Source organism: Heterocephalus glaber, unplaced genomic scaffold (genome assembly GCF_053883595.1).
Source record: "Heterocephalus glaber isolate CG9 unplaced genomic scaffold, H.glaber_assembly_v1.0 deba00001428, whole genome shotgun sequence".
Lineage (NCBI taxonomy): Eukaryota > Metazoa > Chordata > Mammalia > Rodentia > Bathyergidae > Heterocephalus > Heterocephalus glaber.
The window spans coordinates 22,580,340-22,601,568 of NW_028258293.1; the positions used below are offsets into that span (position 1 = coordinate 22,580,340).

At 42.3% G+C, this 21,229-nt stretch overlaps 1 protein-coding gene across 1 annotated transcript in view; it reads right to left on the bottom strand.

Moving 5' to 3' along the window:
- Positions 1 to 568: 568 nt before the first annotated feature.
- Positions 569 to 21,229, bottom strand: part of Syt9 (synaptotagmin 9) — a 177,841-nt gene continuing 157,180 nt past the window's right edge. Inside the window, exons 9-10 of the mRNA XM_087211398.1 lie at positions 19,710 to 19,901; positions 569 to 11,500 (exon numbers count right to left, since the gene is read on the bottom strand). Of these exons, the coding sequence (XP_087067524.1) occupies positions 11,424 to 11,500; positions 19,710 to 19,901 (269 nt within the window). The 3' untranslated portion in view covers positions 569 to 11,423. The remainder of the gene's footprint in view (positions 11,501 to 19,709; positions 19,902 to 21,229) is intronic.

Consider the following 21,229-nt stretch of genomic DNA (forward strand, 5'->3'; position numbering starts at 1 on the left):
ATGGTGGCCAGGAAGCCCCTTCCTCTGGGCCAGGAACAGTGGGTCGGTGGCTCAGAAGCCCCTACCTCTGGGCTGGGAAAGCAGGACTCAGTACCGTGGTCTGGTGGTCCGGTGTCCTCTCTGTCTTTGTAGTGTGGAACCAGGTAGCTGTACAGAAGAGTGTGGGGTGGGTGTCCAGTGGATTGTTGTCCTGTGCAGGCTGATTCGGTGTGTTCCATGTGACTTGGGACCTCGGTAGGATGTCAGCAGACCTGCCTGTCTGTAGGGGGCTGATTCCAAGCTGATATTTTCTTATAAGTAGATATTTGGGTAATCATTTTAAAACTGATTTGTTAAATACTTAAAAATGTTTAAAATTGTTAGAATATAGGGAGACAGGCAAGAATCCTGTAGAAACCCCCATAAAGCTAGTAATAAAAATGTCAGTCATAAATAAATGCTTGTAATATCTCTAGTCATTGCATGTACACCTGTATTTACCTTCTGTCTCCATACACCATTTGTTATGAATCATCAACTGCTATGCATCACCGTCTTAGACTGCTATAACAAAACACCATAGACTGAGTGGCTTAAACAACAGATATTTATTTCTCGAAGTTTTGGAAGCTGTGAAATCCAAGATGTTGGCAGATTCAGTGTCTGGCAAAGGCTCACTTCTTTTTTCATAGCCAGTGCCTTCTGCCTGTGTCCTCACAAGGAGCGGTGGTGGGGTGGGGTGGGGTGCCCGTGCTGTAGTCTCTCTTCCCTTTTTTTAAAAAGGATACTAACCCCATGCTGGGGGCTCATCTTTCATGACCTCATCTAATCCTAATATCTCCTGAAGTTTCCACCTCCAAACGCTGTCACATTGGAGCTTCAACATTAGAATTTGGGGGAATACAAACATTCATCCCTTAGTACCACCCTTCATATTTATTACTATAATCATGATTTGACATGAGTGACAGGTCTCCAAGATACTCCTTTTCCCTCCAGTCACCTGTTTTCTCTTCTTCCTCATCAGGGCTGAGTACTCAGAGCATAGTCTCTCCATTCTGGACATTCATCCCCAACTCCATGTTTTACTAGAGATACCTTCTGTTCAGAATCATCACAAGCAGCTGGCCATGGTGCCCAAAGTGAAGAGCCTGGCTGTGCTTTCCTGGAGCCCCCAGGACTGGACAGCTACCTGCTCAGTAGTCACTTGGTGGAACAGCCTCACTCTGCTCTTGAAAATAAAAACCATGTGCACCAGCATTCCTAGAACTCTCCAATCTCTTATTGTGATTGCTCTGCTTGCATTTGAAAATGACCTGTGCAGTTGCCTAAAGCTGATTCTCCTGGAGGCCAACTGTCCAGTGCTAACTGGCACTAGTCAAATGATGGCCTCGTCAGTACAGCTGGGTGGGCTCAGATGGCCCACACTGTTCCTTTAGCTCCTGGTAACCAGGTCTGTGCCAAGAGTTTCTGAAATCCAGCCTGCTATCACAGCATGGGCGGGCTTGAGAGTAAGGGTCACAGACTGCAGGGAGGGTCATGATTACTGAGAGCCACTGTGGGGTGTGGGACGTGGATTAGTGGCTTCTGGAGGTGTGGAAGATGTGGCTGCAACTGGAGAAGACTTGCTGGCTAGGGGATAAAGTGATGTTTCTTGATGGTCACCTGCATGGGGCTCTTTCTAGTAGGCCCCAGGGCTAGGACTGGTCATCCATGTGTAGAAATTCTAGGTCTTCCACAGGCTCTATTTCCCCAGCAGAGGACTTTTTCTTGATCACTGCTGTAGAGGATCCCAAGTGAAATTTATGGGGATCAGAACTTCATGACGTAAAGGTCTGGGTTACCTGCTGTCCCCAGAAGGTGTCTGTTTGCCTGGGCTTGGTTCTGTGTCTCAAGGCATCCTACACATTGGGTCAAAGTTCGTGCAAACTATTTGAAATCTTCAGCCACTAGAGGGCAGAAGCTTCTCAGACAGTCATCTGATTGGGACCCAGATTGTGGTCCTTTTCCTTTTCAGATTTGAATAGAAATGTATTGCATCTAAAAAAGTACCCACACGTGTTATCTTCTCTCTTCCTTTTCCCCCAAACAATCTGACGGATATTTTTGACCAAATGGATAGAATGGACCGTGTGGTTTTACTTTAAAAACAAGCTGAGGTACCAAGATGACTATTCCTGCAGTTAGTTGTATCCAGCCCTAGAAATCCACATCTTAATCCAGCACACACACAGGCTGGTGGATGGGTAGTAGGGGCCGTGTAAGCTGTGTAGCTTGGAGAAGGCAGGTAGCTTTTGATGTCCACAGACAACTCTGTCTTGATGTTATCAGGAACACAGAGCTGAGAGGCATGAGCTGTAGACAAGTCTATGAGCTTCCCGAGATAAAGATTTCTACTGCAGCCCGTGGCAAGGGATTACAACCTGGTGCTTACAGAAGTAGGCCAGGAAAGTAGGTGCTCAGAATCCTCCCTGCTTCTGACTATGAGCCACCCACACAGACTGTCTTTGCCTCTTGTCTTCCTCACTTGCTTCTTTGTCAAGAAGCTTCCCTTCCAGGCAGCTCATTGGCACCTCCTTTCCTCTCCTCCAGACTACTTGTAGGATGGTGATGAGCTCTTGAGGGGCACTACAGAAAGAAGTTATTTTGGTATTTAATCCAAAATGGAATTTGCTCTGCTTTAGAGAGGGATAGTCCTGGATTTCTGAGACACACTAGACATCATCAGATATGATTAAAGGGGCTTTCTGGACAAATGAAACTCCGTTCAGATCCCTTGTTAAAAATGAAAGCCCTTGAAGATGGAACTATGAAACAACAGTGGGGGTGGAGAGACAGCTGACGTCCTGTGGAAGTAAAAAAGCCCTTCTTCCAAGGTAACTTGCACTTGAGTTTCTGGGCAGTACCTGCCTAGGACTGCACAGTCCCACTCTGGGTACATGGCTTTCCCAGTGACAGACACAGACATTTTCCTAGACCAAGAGACAACAGACAGAAGAGATAGAAAAGCACAGAGTGCTAATCCTTCCTCATGTGAGAGGAAACAGATTTCCTCAGCATCAGAGGCAGGAGCAGAATTAACAGAACTCTGGGCCCAGTCTGTCCATGGCTTTGCCGACCACATAAGCTGTATCTTGGGCTTTGCTTAGTGCCTCTCAGGCTGGTCTTCAGTTGCCAACACTATATGCAAATGACAACTTTCAACAGAAATGGCACCTCTGACAAGCCCTACATGTTCACTCTGTAATCTCTGACATCCCTTTATAACCCCCCATGTCATGGCTCTGGAGATGTGGGGTCACCTCTAGAGATACCTTTTCTAGACAGAGACTAGTTATGAAGGTGAGTGCCATGGGGAATCTTGCACAAAGTGACAGGAGAGAGCTGCTGGAACTGCACATCATAGGTATTTAAGGAGACAGGAAACTTCTGAGAAGACTACTTGTGCTGGGTGGGCAGGTGCATTAATGAAGCTTCGTCTTGTTTCTGGCATTCCTATACAGCAATTTCCATAAGATGCAGATACCCTCTTGCTGCAAAAAGATACACAAGGTCACCAGGGATTTAGCTCAGTGGTGCTGTCCCCTGCCTCACAAGCGCAAGGTCCTGAGCCGGTACCAAAAAAAGATACACAAGGTCAAATCTTCTCTCGTTCACTCCATCCCTCCTTTCTTTTTTCCTTCCCTCCTCCCTCACTCCATTCTTGCCTTCTTCTCTCTTTCTTGTCCTTCTTTCTTTTTCTTCCTTTTTTCTCTTCTTCCTTCTCCTCCTCTTCCCCTCCCTGACTTGGGGACTGAACCCAGGACCTTCACTCAGAGCTATATCCCTACCCCTTTTTAAATTTTGAGATAGGGCCTTACTTGCTAAATTACCCAGGCTGGGGTTCAACTTTACATTCTTTTATCCCCCCGCAAGTGCTGAGATACATTTATGTAAATGCTTTCTTCTATAAAGACCTGCCCTCTGTGGAAATATCAGACTTAAAGGTTGTGCTGTTTTGCTGAGCTGTTCTTCTCTTCCAAGCCAGAAGAGGACATAGGGACAATGGGTCCCACTGAAGCTCACATTCAGGAATAGTCCTTTATAAAGGTAACTACCCACAGCTGCTTTTGCATGGGCTGGGAAAATTGACATAATGCATTCAATAAGCCAGATGGCAATATTTGATCTGTGATATAATAAGCATTTAAATAATTACTAAACTTCTGGTGGGTTTCATTTGAGCTCTGCTTTTGAAATTCCCCTTTATTTTTCTAAAAATTCAAGATAATAAACTTTACAATGTAGTAATAAAGTAGACTGTTTCACTTGGGCTTTAGGTGATGTTTCCCTCTAGTGCCCTGCACGTGTGTGTGTGTGTGTGCGCGCGCGCGCGCGCGCGCACCCCCCCCCCCCCACGGTGCTTTTTCTTATCTGTTTGGTGACATGGATACTTTGTCCTTTACTTTGAGCAGGAAGACACCTTTCAGTTAGGAGACAAAACCCTTGGTAGTTGCTGCCAGATGGTATTGTCTTGAGCCTGGAGCCAGGAGGTTTGCCTGAGCTGCTGGGCTGACTGCTACAGCAAAGGCTGTCTCATCGGCCCAGGCAGTCACCATGAAGGGGCAGCAGGTGTCCACAGCACCAGCGAGGGCCCAGGGATCTACTGCAACACCTAGCCAGGCAGCTTCATCCTGTCAGGACTCCAGGATCATCTGCTTCCTCAACATGGCTCTTGAGTGTAGAAAACACTAGAAGGCAAAGCTTAAATATCCTCTTGTTCATTATGAAAGCAAATGCAGATTTTCAAAACCAGCAGTACTGCTTAAGATAATATGACATCTATGTTTGCAAAGAACAAGGCGAAATCAATACACATTTTAGAAAAATATTTGCTTCAGTTGAAACACTTCTAGCACCGAAAGTTCTAATTCAGAAAATAACATATTGTTGTTCATCTTCCTTTTTTAAATGGTGGCAAAAACACCTCCTTTGCTTCAGTGAGTTTGGCACAGGTTTGCCTGGATTTTTCTTAATAAAACATCTTGTATTCATTCTTTCCATCCTGGAAATAAAACTAGAACACGTGGACCTAATGTTATATTGAGCCATGACACAGATTCGCTATTTGGTCAAGGAAGCCCACAAGCCCTGCTAGGGCCAGAAGACCCAACGATCCCTCCGCAAAGTCTAATCTGAGTTATTGACACAGCATATAGGCAGGGATACTGCATTTGTCTCTTTTTAAAATGTGTAATTTTTTGCAATGATTCTCATTATTTAGCCTTTAATTTTGTTTACATTTTTAATATGCTTTTAAAGGATTTTTGTGAAAGCTTTAAGCATAAAAATTTTTAATTTAGTTCTAAATTTCCTTGAGGAAAAAATATGTATTTTCCAAATCATTACTCTTTTCAAATCATTACTGCTTTTGGAAGGCTTATTTACCAGTTTATATAGTTTATGATGTCATTTCTGAAGTCCTGACAAATTTCTCTGGGTATTTCTTTAGGTATTTGAAGAAATGATTTTATTATTCTCTGAAAGCTTTGAGTTTGGCAAACTGGAAAAATTGTCATTTTTTGATATGTTCAAATCTGGATTAAATTCAAAATTAAGCCTATGGATGCTGTCATCATGAAAAAAGAATTTTATCAAAGTTGAGAAAATCAATTTCCTGCAGATGATGTTCACTTGATAGGAAAACCCATTGATATTCCTATGTCAAATGCTGGTTTGGAATTAATGTGATGATAGCTACAATAAATTTAGCATTGAGCCAAAAAATTAACTTTTAAAAAACTGCCTTTACTGTATGGAATCACAAGTTAAATTGTCAAATTGTAAAGAAAATGGATAAAGGCAATGCTCTATACTGTATTCTATAGGATGTAATGTTATTATCATCAATCTATTTCATATTGGTAAATATGCTTTCTTTGTTGTCTGGCAGTGTTCATCCAGCTTTCAGAGTGACCTATCTTATGATGTACTTTAGGGAGGCAGCAGCAATGACATCAGAGGACAGCATCTATGGTCCTTTGGCCTGCTTTTTGTTTCCTACTAGGTGAAGGTATTACGGGAATGATTGCTATGAAAGTCTGGCATTGGCCCGTGAGTGTGCTTGGGATCCTGATGCTACTGAAGCTTACTCAAGATGATAAGACTCCAGGGCTGTTCCCCAACCCTTTAATCTTGGCTGCATCCTTCCTAGGCTCAGAGCTCCTGGACCCAAGTAGAAAGACTCTAAGGAGGGAGGTGGCAGAGATAATCATACTGCTAGTTGATTGTTCCACCCCTATGCCCAGGGATCCTAGGCAGCAAGTGACAAGCCTTTTGAGTGGGAATAGAAAGTGAGTTCCTGCCATGGTCCCTGGAAAAGGCCTCATCTGCTCTCACAGGAGACTAAGCAAAGGAAGCTTTATATCTGCCATTAGGGATGCCCAGTGAGGTCCATGACATTGGTCAGAGCTTCTTCTGGCTTCATGTCTGTCCTGGGCTCAGAGAGCAGGACCAAGACTCACCTTCTACTGCATCCAGAATATAAGCCAACCTCTTTTCTGGTTTTCCTTAGAGTTGTCCTGCAGGTCTTCCCTGGTGGGACTGTTTTTCTTTCTTTTCCTCAGCCTTTTACATTTCACTTCTTCTGTGAAGCTTGGCTTATTTTCGAATGATTGCAGTTGGAGAGAAAGTGGGATAGTGTATGCTATCCTGCAACTGCCCATTCAAACACGCCTCTTCTCTGGAAAAGGCATCTTGGAGACAAGCCAGAATTCCCTGAACTGCCAGTGGCTTCTCTTTGGCTTAGAAGATCTCAAAGCCACATCTCTGTGGCAGGTGTCACTGGGTCTATGGCTTGAGAGAGGTCTTGAGGGAGAAGAATCAAGAGTTCCTGTCAGACAGAAAATCTAAGTCTCAGAGGGATCTCAGTGACCACTCAGCCTCTGGCTGTGCCCTGTACCAGTAAAAACCTCAGGGATCCTGTGAGGGAGAGTCACTCTTCACAGGGATGTGGAAGGGGACAGCTAGAAACAGGTAAGCCATCGTGTCTGCCTTGAGTGTGGGCAGCAACACCTGTGGCTGGGTATTCCTAGGCTGGACACTCTCAATAGCTCTAAGTGACCATCATGGGTATACAGTTAAATGGCCTGTAGAGTTCTCAGGGTCCACATACTGTTTTCAGGCATTCTTTTGGGTCACATACATACCCATATTTGTGTCCTTTTCTCAGTTCATTAAATCAATGTGTATAATGTCGTGTGGAAAGTTATAGCCAGGTAGATGAGTTAGAAATAGACCAGGGGGTGGGGAAGAGCAGTGGGCTAGACCTTGGCTAGTCCACATGGCAGGATTGTGCAGGAGAGGGAGGGGCAGCAGGAAAAAGCACTGTGGCAACACTAGTGATGTGGAGACCTGGTGCAAGGAGACAGCTGGCAAAGAGTTAAGTTCAAACTAGACTTGATAAAATCCCTCTCTCTTAATTAGCTACAGTGATTCTTGTGAAGTCTTCATATCAGGGACAGAGAACTTCTACTTACCATTTTTATCTGTATTTTGGCTCACAGGTAAGAGGTTAAAAAAAAGTGCCACATGTGGTGGCACATCCCTGTAGTCCCAGCTCTCAGGAGGCTGAGGCAGGTGAATCGTAACAAGTTAGAGGGCAGTCTGGGCTACACAGTGAGTTCAAGGCCAGCCTGAACTACCAGTGAAACCATCTCAAAAAAAAGGACAACTCACACTTCGGCAGTTAGTACAGTGACAGCAATCATGTTTTCCTCCAGGGTTTCTTGTGATGTCCGTGAAGCTGTATCAGTCATAACCAGTGGCTTCTCTTCAGTCATGCTGTTTAGCTCTCCGTGGACAACAACCCCCTGGGCTTTCCCCATTCTCTATGCATGTTCAGCACTGCACGTGCTTTCAAAGAGGTAGCTATTTAGGAAGTCCTCTGATTCAGTCACCTCCCCATCCCATTCCCATCACCAGCTTTCCAAAGAGGCCCTGATGAGCCACACCTCCCAGTATCACACTCTTGTATAATCCTTCCCTTGAGTCCTAGCTGTCCCTGTGACTTGGCCTTGATGCACAGTGTGCGGAAGAAATGACTTGGTGTCATTTCAGAGATTACTTAGAAGAATCTGGACTCTTGCAATGCTAGTCATGGAGATGCCAACTGAGTTCTAAGAAGTGTGACCATCTTGGGACTGTGTGTTGTGAGGAAGCCCAAACTTGTCATGTAGAAAGAGATACCCAACCCTTCTCTAGCTGTCCCAGTCATTCCACTTGAGGAGCCAGATATGACATCAAGCCCAATCAGGCATTGAGATGATGCCAGTTCCAGGTGCTATCTGGCTGCAACCATGAGATTCCAGGTGAGAGCAATCACCTAAGCCCAGTCAACCACATAATCATGAGAGACAATAAATTTCTATTCTTTTTGTTTGTTTTTGTTTTTTAAGACAAGATCTCACTATGTAGTTCAAGCTGACCCTGAACTTACTATGTAGCCTAGGCTGGTCTGGAACTAAGAGTGACCCTCCTACTTCAGCTTCCATTGTGGGTATATGGCACCACATCTGGCTAATAAATTTCTATTCAAACCACTATGTTTTGTGGTACTTTGCTACATAGCAATAGAAACACCCACAATCATAGGTCTAGATAACTGGAAGCATACCAAGTCTTTTTTTGGGGGGGGGGCAGGTAACTGGGGATCGAACTCAGGATCTTATGCTTGTAAGGCAGGTGCAGTGCTGCTGAGCTAAATCCCCGGTCCCTAGCAATCCATTTTCTAGATCTATCTTTTGTCAGCTTCCCTGTCTTAAGTGTAAAAGAATGATTTTCTTCTCTTCTTGGGACTTACGGAATATGGGCTTACCTATGGTCATGAAGACTAAACCATTGCACTTGGAGTCATGATTGCTAAGACAATTTCGAAAACATCCACACTGTAGAATGCCTTTCTTCTCCCTCCTTTTTCTGACTGGTACCCATCACATCCCAGTGTACTTCCTGGACATCACATTGCCTTATAGATACACCCAGCTCACTGGCCAGGAAAGTGCTTCAATAGCAACACACAACCAGGACAGATCTTCTTACAGATGACAGCAGCGAGAGGAAGAAAATCAGGGCCAGGAAAGTGGGAATGCACCTGGTCTCTTCCTTTCTTGGCGCCAGTTCTCTCCAAGGTCTCTTCCTAAGATCTAATTAAGGTGCTTCTCTTTCTATTGCCATTTCTGGTTTTTTTTTCAAGGTACTTTAGTGTCCTTCTCTATCTTTTGAAAGATGCTGGAGAATCCTGTTTCCCCAAGTTCAATGACGCAAGGTTTGAGTTTTCAAAAGGAACATTTACTAGGAAACTAAAGGGCAACCAAACAGAATGCAAGAGAACAGAGGCAGAGGTACAAATGGGATGAAGGTGTTCAAATTTATAACCAGCCTCTGGCCACACCTATACAGGCTAGGCAAAGCTTTCCAGACACAAAGCCACTTGCCTGCCATGTGGCTGACTGTCTCCACAAAACCACCTTGTTTCATCTCAACAAGCCAGTACCATACTCTTTAGTACCCCAGGGCTGCCATCTCTGGGCAGGAAGATCTTGAGATGGGAACAACAGGCACAGCTGCCTCAGGGTCTTCAGCCCAGGCTCCTACTGCCAAGGACATGTCAGTGTTTAATGGGATGGCTACCTGCCACTATCTACTGGAGCCAGTCTGGTTTTTGGGGGGCCATTCTTCTGGGCTCATCTGCCTGGATCTAGAGACAATCTTTCTGTTCACTATCCTGCTGGCACTAACCCTTCACACTTTGGTTCTAAACACTGGTATGGTGGAGGGATAGGCAGACCCTTGGTAAAGAAAGATGAATTTTTTCATGTCATCAGACACAGGCAGAACTTGGATTCCTTTTGAATCCCCATGGTCAAAAGCCAGTAAGAAATGGAAATGATTGGACAGGCTAGGGAGTGCATGAAGCTGGAGTGTGTAATAATACTGCCTCACCCAACTAAAGGCCTCCACCCTTTTTAGATCTGACATCAGGGTAGGGTTTCTTGTGTGCTAGGCAGATGTGGCAGCAACAACTTTCTGACAACATCCAAGGATCCTGACTCCACGCAGTCTCACATCAAAATGTTAACTCGAATATAATGAGTTTTATAGGAAAGGTAAACCACAACCCAACTCTGAATTCTGCTGTAAAGAAACTATAAAAAGGGAAATGTTATCTTGGAGTAGAGATGCAAAATGTGTGGATAGGGTGTCTTGTACCATAATGGGACAGAGAGAGGACCACCAGGAAACAGCCCCTGGCCCTCCTAGGATATGCTGAAGCCTTTGGTTTTATTTCTGTGGAGGCAGAAGCTATGAAGACGAGGTGCATACATGGCAGTAAATTGGTAGGAGGGAAGTGAGTAATGAATGAGCTACCCAGGGAGAGCCCTTGACCTTTACTCTTGTAGGTATTTCCATTCCCCAAGTGCTACGAAAGTGATATGTGTCTGCATTGAGAAGAAAACCTCTATATGTGGCTGCCTGAGCCTGGACTCTGGGCTATTGCATACAGAAATATCTGAAAAGGCACTCAGGCCAAGAAGGCCCCCAAACTGTGCCTTCCCTTGGGAGGACCCTGTGTCATCTCTGTGATCTCATATCATACCACGCTATACCTATTTGTGAGGCTGTTCCCACAGTGAAAAATGTGCCTGGGAAAGGGTATTCCAGAATGCATATGTCATTGAGAGGTAGGCCTCTCTAGTGGGGATGGGCATTAAATTTCATTCTAATAACACCAGTTGAAAGGAAATGGCTACTGACTACCTAGAAAGTAATGTTCTAGAATCTCAGAACTCAGAATCTGGTTTTAGCAGAAAAAAGAGCCATGGTCAACTAGTACTGTGCCATGTGCATGGAAAGGGGCAGTGAATTTGCTGTGAACTAACCCTCCTTGCATTGGAGTTTCTCCAGGGGATTGGCCTGCTTGTCCTATTATTCTCTTGAGGCTATTCTTTGTAAAGCTGGAGTACTTCGTGGGGTGAAACTATTCTCTGAAGACAGCCATTAGCTCAAAGGTAGTGGAACTGGAATTGAGATCTGCTGCCTATTTAGCACCTGGATATATTTTTAAATATTCTATCCTTCCAGGGCATTCAAGCAAATAATTCCATGTCAGAATGACCATTGCCAGGGCAGGTACTATGTCCCCATTACCAAGGCCTTATATAAATTACTAAGAGTCTTGGTTCTCCTAGGATTCTGTGTCATTTGCTTTCTTCCATAGTTCAATACTGGTTATTGGCAATGAGAGACGAGCTTCCCCTATAGCACATCACCTTGGGCCACCTGAAGAAGGTGGCTGGACCATTCAGGTTCACCAACCCCAACTGGGAAAGAGGGCCAGTTATTGCTGTGATTACAGCTGAGCATTTGGTCACTGGAGTTGTCTGAGTGTCACTGCATGGAAAAAGTTACTGAAGATCATTGTTGGATGGTTGTCCTACTGTGTCCTTGACACATGCTGTCCTCTTATCCACAGTCATCGTTTCTGTAGGAAGAAGAAACAAAGAGTGATTTGATTTTCTACTGTACATTTTTAATACGTACCGAACAAGTGTCAGTACTGTGATGGGTGCTGGGAATATAAAGGCCACGAGCAGGATGTTTGCCCTGACTTCAAAGGACTTATGAGGGTAAGGTGAATAATACAGGTGTAAATAACTGCTATAGGAAACTTTGAGGAGGTTGGGAGGAGTCTGAAGGATAAGTCTTGAGTTGGGCCATTTAGGCTGAAGAAGAGCCCATCAGCTGAGAAAGAGGGAAGGCTACTGTGGGCAGAGAAGCCTATACACAGGGTCAAAGTGGGGAGGGAGAGCATGGTACATTTGAAGAATTGTCAGGATAGGGTGACTGTAGTTTGAGGAGTGGGCTGGTAGCAAATAAGACTAGACTGGAGAAAGGGGGAAAGAATGGCACATTACAACATCCATTCCTCTGGCTTCCCAGCTGTGAATGATGGGCTTTCTTAATGGAGCTTAGATTAACAGATACTTTAATTTAGCACACTCAGCTCGGTATTCCACTGAAATTCAACTCAGGGTATTTTACAGTACAGATTATGGATATTAATGCTTTAGTTATAAAAGAAAGCCAAAGTCACTTCCATGGATATAGTAACTATAAAAAATTACACATGAACTATAAGAGGGAGAAAACATTCTAAAATTGAAACATGTGAACTATTTTAGAGATGAAAAGTTTGCATGTGAGGCAATCCTTCCAGGGCATTAAATGAAGTAATAAAAGCTAGCCTATACATGGCAGAAGAAAAACCATGTCTGACTGTGGCCCTTGACTTTGAAGTCTGTACATGTGTGTAAGTACACACACACATCCCTGAGAAAATGAGTATTTGCTTCTGAGTCTAACAAGAAAGGATGAATGGGTATTTGTCTTCACATTGTGATTCAAATATAAATTTCCCAGGCTGGGAGCTACTCTGGAGTGCCTTCCAAAGGGTTCTACTTTCCAGACCATCCATCACCCATGTCAGGCTCTGGGTCCCCTAGCTCTTTGCTCAGCTGAGATCCATCCTTGAAAGCCTCAACTGCCAGTGCCTAAGTCCTTCCCAATTAGGGACGGCAAGCTGTCAATAGAGCCAACCCCACCAACGAATGTGGTCTGGAATTAGGTGAGCTATTGGGCAAGGGGACCATGTGCCACCTTCCTTAATTTTGAATACTCAATGTGTGTCAGGAACTAGGATATAAACTTTACACATCTTTAAAAGAAGCCTGTGAGGTTCTTTACTAGAGGATACAGAGATGTAGAGAGACTGGTTTATACAAAGCCACACTGTGACTAAGTGAAGGAGGTTCAACACATCTTCAGATAGTGGGTCCTCTCTACCAGTGGTCTTTCAAGAAAACTTTCTTGGGAGTAAACATTCTAGGGAAACTCAGGCATGCAAATCAGGTCTGAGAAAGTTCAGTTGTCTCAGGAGAAGGGCAACTGAGTATGGCATGAATAAATTATGCTGTTACTCACCACCTTTTTTCTGTCTTTTGGGATTAAGACTGAAAAAACGGAACCAATCATAACAAAGAAAACACATTACAACATCTTCCTAACTTTTAAACCTAGTAAGTTGTTCAGCCAACATTTCTGTAAGATGAGGTATGAGAAAGATTTTTCTACAGTTCATAACAGTGTTGACAGTGAGGCTCGGTGGGGGATGGGTGGAGACTGTGGCCTCAACACCAGAGTCAGCAATGGCAGTTTAAGCACTGTGGCCCTAACACTGGCTGAGCTTGTTCCAGACTTGTTGCATTAGGCAGGGCAACAGTGTCTTATTTATCAGGCCCATTGGCCTCCCAGGAAGTATCACAGGTTTGGAAGGTACTAGGAACTTCAACAGCATCAACAGGAAGCAGTAGTTATAATCCTATTTAAATAGGGGATTTTAAGTGAATTCAATTGCACTGAGACAAGGATTTGATTGGAATGAAATCAAATTTAAACCAAAAATGAGAACTGTCCCAAGGAAAACTGTAATGTGTAGTGACATTGCAATCACAAAAATGACAGCTGATGTGAGACAGGCCATTGAAACTGACCTCAAATTAAGAACATGAAAAGATGAGTGGAACATTAGATGTTATCTCCCTATGAATTTGAAAATGGGTTTTGATTACAGGAAGTATCCAAGGGCTTTGAGCTATGAAGCTTGTCAAGAACTGAAATTATTCATATTACATGACTCAATCTTATATGTACTTAATACTTGTATTTTAGAATTTTATTTAAAAAGCACAAAATTTCGGAACTTTTTTCGCCATTTATTGCTTAGCATGAAACATCACATTTGGGCCACTTAGAATCTGATAGAATCTTGGGCCACTTAGCTTCTCCCTTTCCCGAAAGAGAGCATTTTATATTTTTTGCTCCTTCTCTCCTCTTTAAGAACTGGTATGGTATAGAAATAAAACATGTCAATATAAGTACATTGTCAGTCAGGAGACTGCAACAATAGCATAGAAAATGACTCTACTTGTGTAACAACTAGTATTTATTGAGCACTCAATCACCTGGCTCTAGCCTAAAAGGGCCACATACCTTATCTCAATCTGTACCTCAACCCTCTAGGACAGATTTAACAGTAAGGTAACCAAATCTAAGCAAAGCCAATTAATAGAGGTAGTATGTGGCAGACCACTATTTCCACCATGCCTTTATGGATCCAAATATAGGCCCAGGATGACAAATTATTGTGCTTTTCATGCCAGCTCAGCAATAGCACCTTTTACAAAGGAGTCTCAGTCTAAAGAAGAATTCTGGATAGTTTAGACTTGTGGAGAGGGGTGTTGAGGAGTTAGCCTTGAGGAGAAAGGTGACAGATGGTGGCATGTGTGACATGTACATTGTCATTCACTGAGAAAGGTTCATTACCCACAACTGAGAAACAAGTGTTCCAATGAAGGTACCATTCAGAAGGTAGAAGAGTGGTTAGTTCTTTCAGATGAGGGGGCATGATAAGGAATTACTACAAGACAAAAACTACTGATGAAGTTAAGCAGAAGATATTTGGAGTTTGTTACTTTACATTTACATTCATTTATTTATTAATGTATTTAACATGTATTGAGCATCTGCTGTTTGTGCTGAGTCTTAGGAACACAAATGATGTACAATGCATACCTTACTCTTGAGGTGCTTTCAGTTATCAAATAGAGGACAATAGACTCAAGGATGTGGGAAGAGAGCAAAATGAAGCCTCAGTCGGGGATCTGATTATAACTGCGATGTGTATGCATAATTCTATTTACCCAAATCAGGGAAGAAAAGAGGAAAATGTAATTAACCATGCCCTGTTCCATGTCTGTGCAGTCATTTTACCACTGCAGTGTAGGACTTATATCTCTGAATGACCTTTTGGAATCTCAATTAGTTTTGAGAATTTAAACTGATAATTCTTTTCCTATCAATTGGAAAAGTACCACTGCAGCACCAGCAAGGTATAACAAAATAAAGAAGCTTTAAAAAAATTTTTTTTTGGTACCAGGGATTGAACTCGGGTCCTTGCGTTTTTTAAAAGTTTTGATATAGGGTCTCCCTATGTAATTCAGGCTGGCCTTGAATTCAGTTATCCTTCTGCCTCAGCCTCCAGAGTTCTGAGATTAAAGGTGTGTGCCACCATGCCTGGGAAAGTAATGGTGCTTTTGTGTTAAGGTATATTTACTCAGGTACCATACACAGTGTGCTATCCTCATTCTGCTTTGTTTTACACTTTTAAGCTAAATGCTTAACAATATGATATGTTAGAAAATTACTAAATTTATGAATTTAATGTGTATATTTAGGAGAACTTAACTAAATCTATAGTCAACATTTAAATGTTTAGAAAAATCTAGTATACTAAATGGATAAAGTTGAATTTTAAGATGTAGAAATGCTTAGTTTAATCTAAATGTAAAAAAATGTTTTTTAGCATTGTGAGAGTTAAGTGCTTGGGAATAATTCTGTTTAATAACTTACTGAGTTTGATATTTGAAGTATATTTTATATAATCACTTTTTAAGTTTGTGACTTTAGTTTGGAATGATAAAGAAAATTCAGCTAATTAATTGCTTAAATAGTGCTTACATATTTAGGGTGATTCTATTTGCTAGATTTATAAAGTTTTAAAAATTTATTTCAAAATAAGGGAATTTTATGAAATATAAAATTGGTATTTTGAAGTTTAGGAAGATTAAATTAATAATCTAACTTAGAAGTAAAACCAATTAAAAAATGAATGTTTTAATTTCAAAACAAAATGTTTAAACTTACCATAATAGCTAACATTATATAGCATTGGGTATGAACTGGTTTAGGAATATTACAAATATTAACTAATTTACTCTTATTACAGCTCTCTGAAGTAAGTACTATTATTTTTCTCCATCTTACAGATTCAGGAAATGAAGGTACAGAGATAATGCATTTGTTTCTAAGGGCTGCCATAACAAAATACCACAAACTATACGGCTTAGAGCATCAGAAGTTTGCTTGCTTGCTCACAGTTCTGAGGGCCAGAGTCTAAGATTAAGGTGTTGGCTGGACCATGGTCCATCTGGAGGTCTTGTTCCAATTCCTACCCCATTGTCAGGTGCCATTCTCCTTGTGTGTTCTGTAGTGTATCTAGATGGCCTTCTTATAAAGACATTAGTTATTGAATTTAGGATCTACCTTCACCTAGAATGACCTCTGTCTTAACTAAATGTATCTACAAAGACCTTATTTCCAAATTAGGTCACATTCTGAGGTTTTGGGTAGACAAGAATTTTGGGAAGATACTGTTCAATCCAATAGCCCATAGTCTCCTATATCTAGCACATTGATAAGGCTCATGTCAGCCCTCAATCCTCATTTATATCTTATTTGTCACACCTGGCCATTTTTTTTTTCCCCCTTCTTCTACCTTGGTATACTTCACTTTCTTGGTATCAGTGACTTTGGTCTTGGTGTTAATGTCAATGACTTTCACTTTCTCGGTATTTGATTTTCTTCTTATCCTTACCTTTATAGATACTGGACTGGGCCAGTTCTTGATCTTTGGATCTCTTTCCTTCTCCATTTACATCTCAACCATCTTTATAACTATAGGCTGATCATTCTCTGGAACTCTAAGATTTCTGACTCTACCTGCTATTTGATGTTTCCTTGTAGACATCCAACAGATGCTTCAAGCTTAGCTAGAGTAACTCTTGATCACTCTCTTTACACTCTGCTCTACCTAAAGTCTTCTTCAATCACTTCATGGAAACTCTATTCTTCCACTTGGTCAGGTCTAAAATCTAGAAACCAGCCTTTACTTCTTTCTCTCATACCCAGAGATCCTGCTGGGTCTCTCTTCAAAATTCATCCATTCTATAACCACTTCTTACTATTTTGCCTATTGTGAAGTGGTCAAAGCTCTGTTATTTCTATCTAGATTACAGCAATAGACTCCTAATGGATAGTCTCACTTCCACCCTTGTCCCCATCTGGTTTGTTCTCAAGATGGAACGAGAGGGATCAGTTGTAAGCTCACATCATGTCACATCTCTCTTGAAAATCTGCAGTGGATCCATGTTCATCTCATACAAGGGGCTATGTGCTTAAAAAAATCTACCAGGTTCTACATAACTTGAACTCTACCCATCTTTCTGATCTCACCTCCTCTCCCCTCTCTGTTCTCTGCATCCCTCATTCTCTTCACTGTTCCTTGTACAAACTTCCTTAAACCCTTTGTATTAATTGTTTCCTCAGCCTATAATCCTAGCACCGAAGAGGCTGAAGCAGGAGGACTGCTGAGAGTCTAAGGCCAGAATGGAATACACAATGAGGTTAAGGCCAGCAAGACTCTGTCTAAATACAACAAATAAAAATTAACCCTCTTTAAACCACATCATACTTTCTGCTTATTTGTTCAAATACTTGAAATCCAGCACTTCCCACTCCAAAGTGACTGTTTGAAAGGAAGCTTGGGTGTTCCTTTCTGGAACAGAATATTGCAATACAGCAATGATACAATGCAAAGAGGCGTCTTGAAGACTGCTGAGGTAAGCTGACAGCATGGTGGCCGGCATGGTGATTCAAGCATGGTGGAATTCTGAGCTTCCTGGAGGATGTGGTCGTACATCTCCCCTCCTGCCTCTTGAACGAACGTGAGTCTCTTACAAAGACCTTTATGAGAACTACCTGAGCCTTTGTGCTCATCTGGGATGATGACTAAGATATTGGTTGGCACTGTCTTAACTCTCACAGGTGTTGCCTAGAGCTTGGAGAAGTAAGTGTCAAAGAGAAGGCAAGGCTCATTTAGTCCCCAAGAAGATGGAACACCATTGGCTTCCAGAGCTGGTGTTCAGTTACTTTCTCACATTAACAGAACTACTACACTTGAATATTTGAAAAATGGACATGCAGAGGCTAAGAAATCAGTAATCATTTTACAAGTTATACGACAGAAGAAATTGGAATCCTATCTTACAAGACTCTGCTCAATGCTGACTTTATGCCAGGCATTTTGCCAGGTACCAGTTATACAATGATGAATGATACTCAGTTTTCATTGTCAAGGAGCAGCTGGATGTGCTGGGGATGACACACACACACACAGATAATATCAATTGGCACAAAATACTTGGTTAAGGAAAGGCACAGGGTGCTAGGAAAAGACAGCACAGACATGAAACATATAGCTCACACTAGAAGATTTTCAGGATGTTTTCTGAAGAAAATGGCTACTGATCAGACATTTAAAAGATGAGCTAGATATAGCCTGGATATAGCCAGGCAATGAGAGTAGAAAAGATGGCCAGAGGTAGTGATGCATGTCTTTAATCCCAGCACTCTGAGAAGCTGAAGCAGGAGGACTAGAATCTTGAGCCCAGTCTGGGCAACTCAGTAACTTGGTGATACCCTGTCTCAAAATGAAAAATTTTAAAAAAGGGCTTAGGATATAGCTCAGTGTGAAGATAACAATAAGGCTCAGGGGATGTAGCTCAGTGTGAAGGTCTTGGTATCGGAAAAAAAAAAAAGAAAAGAAAAGAAAAGATAGCATAAGAAGTTAGCAATTAGGTGTAACCCCAATATAAAGTTAGGGGACAGACAGGCAAGGTCACAGAGGACTGTGACCACCAAGGGAACATGATCTTGATCTTATTCAGGGCAAAGGGAAGTTATTAGAAGATTTTGTACAGGGAAGGATCATAGTCAGATTTGTTTTAGGACTTGGATCCTGGAAGCAATGTAGAGACTGGATTGAAAAGCACCAGAGAGTTAGGCAACCAGAGCTGAGTGGCCACATGGGAACAGCTGAAGCACTCCTCTCCCTGTCAGAGACCCCAGTAGGGTCCTGTGGAAGTACTGCTGGGGAAGACAGAAAAGAGGTATTGGGTTTTACACTTGAGAGCTCTATGTGGTGAGTGTTAAAACAAGACTAGGGGGTTTAGAATTTGCATTTGCTGACGTGAAAGAGACATTGGAGAGGTGTGCTCAGCCTGAACCATGTGTGGGTACCTGTCCTCTCCCCTCAGGGTGCTTCCACCCACTTGAGGAGCTGTGTACAGACTGTCTTGTCTTAATCCTCCCTTGGATATTCTCACACTGACCAGCTTCCTCCTCCTGTTGACTACTGTATATTGGAAACCTGGCTGTGGATCACAGAGTAAAGGCTCAATCAGCATTTACCACAAATGTCAACAGTGAGTCTAAATCGACTAAATACATCAATTCTGTGCATTCTGACAGACCCTGCTTTCCACTTTCACCATGGGGAGGACACAACATCCTAGGCCTCAGAGCATTCACAGTTAAGAGGGAAGACAGATGTAACTAACTAATTATAAAACAAAAACTAGAGGCTGCATTGGGCGATGTGAAGCCCTTCTTTCTATGTGTGGTTCATTGGATAACTCAAAGAAGAAGTGGCACTTACACTGAATCCTGAGGATTATGTAGGATTTATATGATGAGAACATAGAGGAAAGGTATTCTAAAATAAGAAGGTCCAGAAGAAAAGGTACAAGTAGCAAACTGATTTAGGGAACAGTAAGAGGTAGGGCTAGCAATGGAAACTTTTGAAAGGGAAAGATATGGTCAAGTTGGGTAAGGAAAGTGGACTCCAGTGAGAGGAGATGACTGACGGGAGGCTGAAATTGCTTCCCAAGGCCACCTGAGGAAGAGATGACAGGCCCTGGGTGACCTTCTCCGGCACCTGCTGGGATCAGGCTCACCTAAAGAGATGATGGTATTCACTGCAGCAAACATGATCCAGAAGATGGTCATTCTCAGCCAGAGTCTACACAGGATGGAGAGCAGCTGTAGAACGTGCAGCCTGTTGTGGTTCCATGAAGGATAAAACACTGCGCAAGCCCCCAGCCCCTTCATGCTTTCCTTATCCAGTTTTAATTTATAGTAGTGTTTTTCTCACTTTGAGAGGATTTAGTTTGAACACTGGAACATAGCCTAATGGAGTAAACACACCTAACAGGTTGAACAGAACTCCTTTTAAATAAGTCAATTAAATATTTCTTGATCCTGGAACATTTTAAATCAAATCTCAGACATTATATCATCTCATCTATTAATATGTACATATACAACAGGAAAAACTTTAAATTGTAAAACCATACAACATTATTGGTCTTAATAAAGTTGATAATGACTCCTTAATGCTACCTAATACCTATTTGAGTTCAGATTTTCCCAGTTGTCTCAAAATTATCTTTTAACAGCATTTGTTTGAATCAGAATCAAACAGTCAAACCCTGATGTGCCTGATAGGTGCCTTGTCTTTTAGTTTCTAAGCAGTTTTCCAGCTCTGTTTTCCTCCTTTCATGCTCTATGTAAAACTTCCCACATCCTCGATTTGTCTGTTTTCTCATGCTGTGGTTTCATGTGTTCCTCAATCCTTGTAGTTCCTATAGTCAGGTGGGGCCAGGGACTTGTTCAATGAAAGTTCAGCTTTTTTTAAAAGACTATTTCACAGATGTTGATGTGAGGTACTAAAGAAAGAGAGGCATTGTGTCTGGTCATCCTGTTTTTAGGATTTGAAGATAATTATTGGGTTCAGATGCTCTGTCATTCTAATCTACCCAACAGTTCCCCATCAGCATTTCCTCCTTTTCATAATTGTTGATGATAGTTGCTTAGCCAAGAGAATGCCACAGACCTAAAGCAGAGGGCTCGATGACACTGTAAACCTCTGGATTGAAGTGCAACTCTTCATTTTTCATTTTTTAGGGTTTCACTATGTAGTCTATGCTGGTCTTGAGCCTGCTCTGTAGCTCAGGCTAGCTGTGAACTCCCAGCAATCCTCCTGCCTTGGCATTCTGTGTTCTTGAATTACAGGTATGCACCACCACACTCAGAAAATATAATACTTATCTTTGGATTTGCAGGAAATGATTAATTTATTTTACTCTTTAAAGCAGTTTGAGCTGAGTTTTTGGTTCCTAGAAGCCTGACACCCTACTTGACTCAAGTCTGGGCATCTGATTAGTCAAGGGCCAGCCAAGGACTGGAGCTCTTCTGTACAGGGTCTGTCAACTATGCGGGATGGGTTTTCCTGTGCTCTTGTCCCAGCTGTTGGGAAAGGGCACTGAGTAAGGTAAATACCATGGTTTGAATGTCTTCTCCAAAATTCATGTTGAAAGTTAACTCTGAAAGTCATATGTTAATGATGTTCCAGAGCTGAGGCCTTTGGGAAGTGATCTGGTCATGATTCTCTGAGTTCATGAATGAATGAATCCAT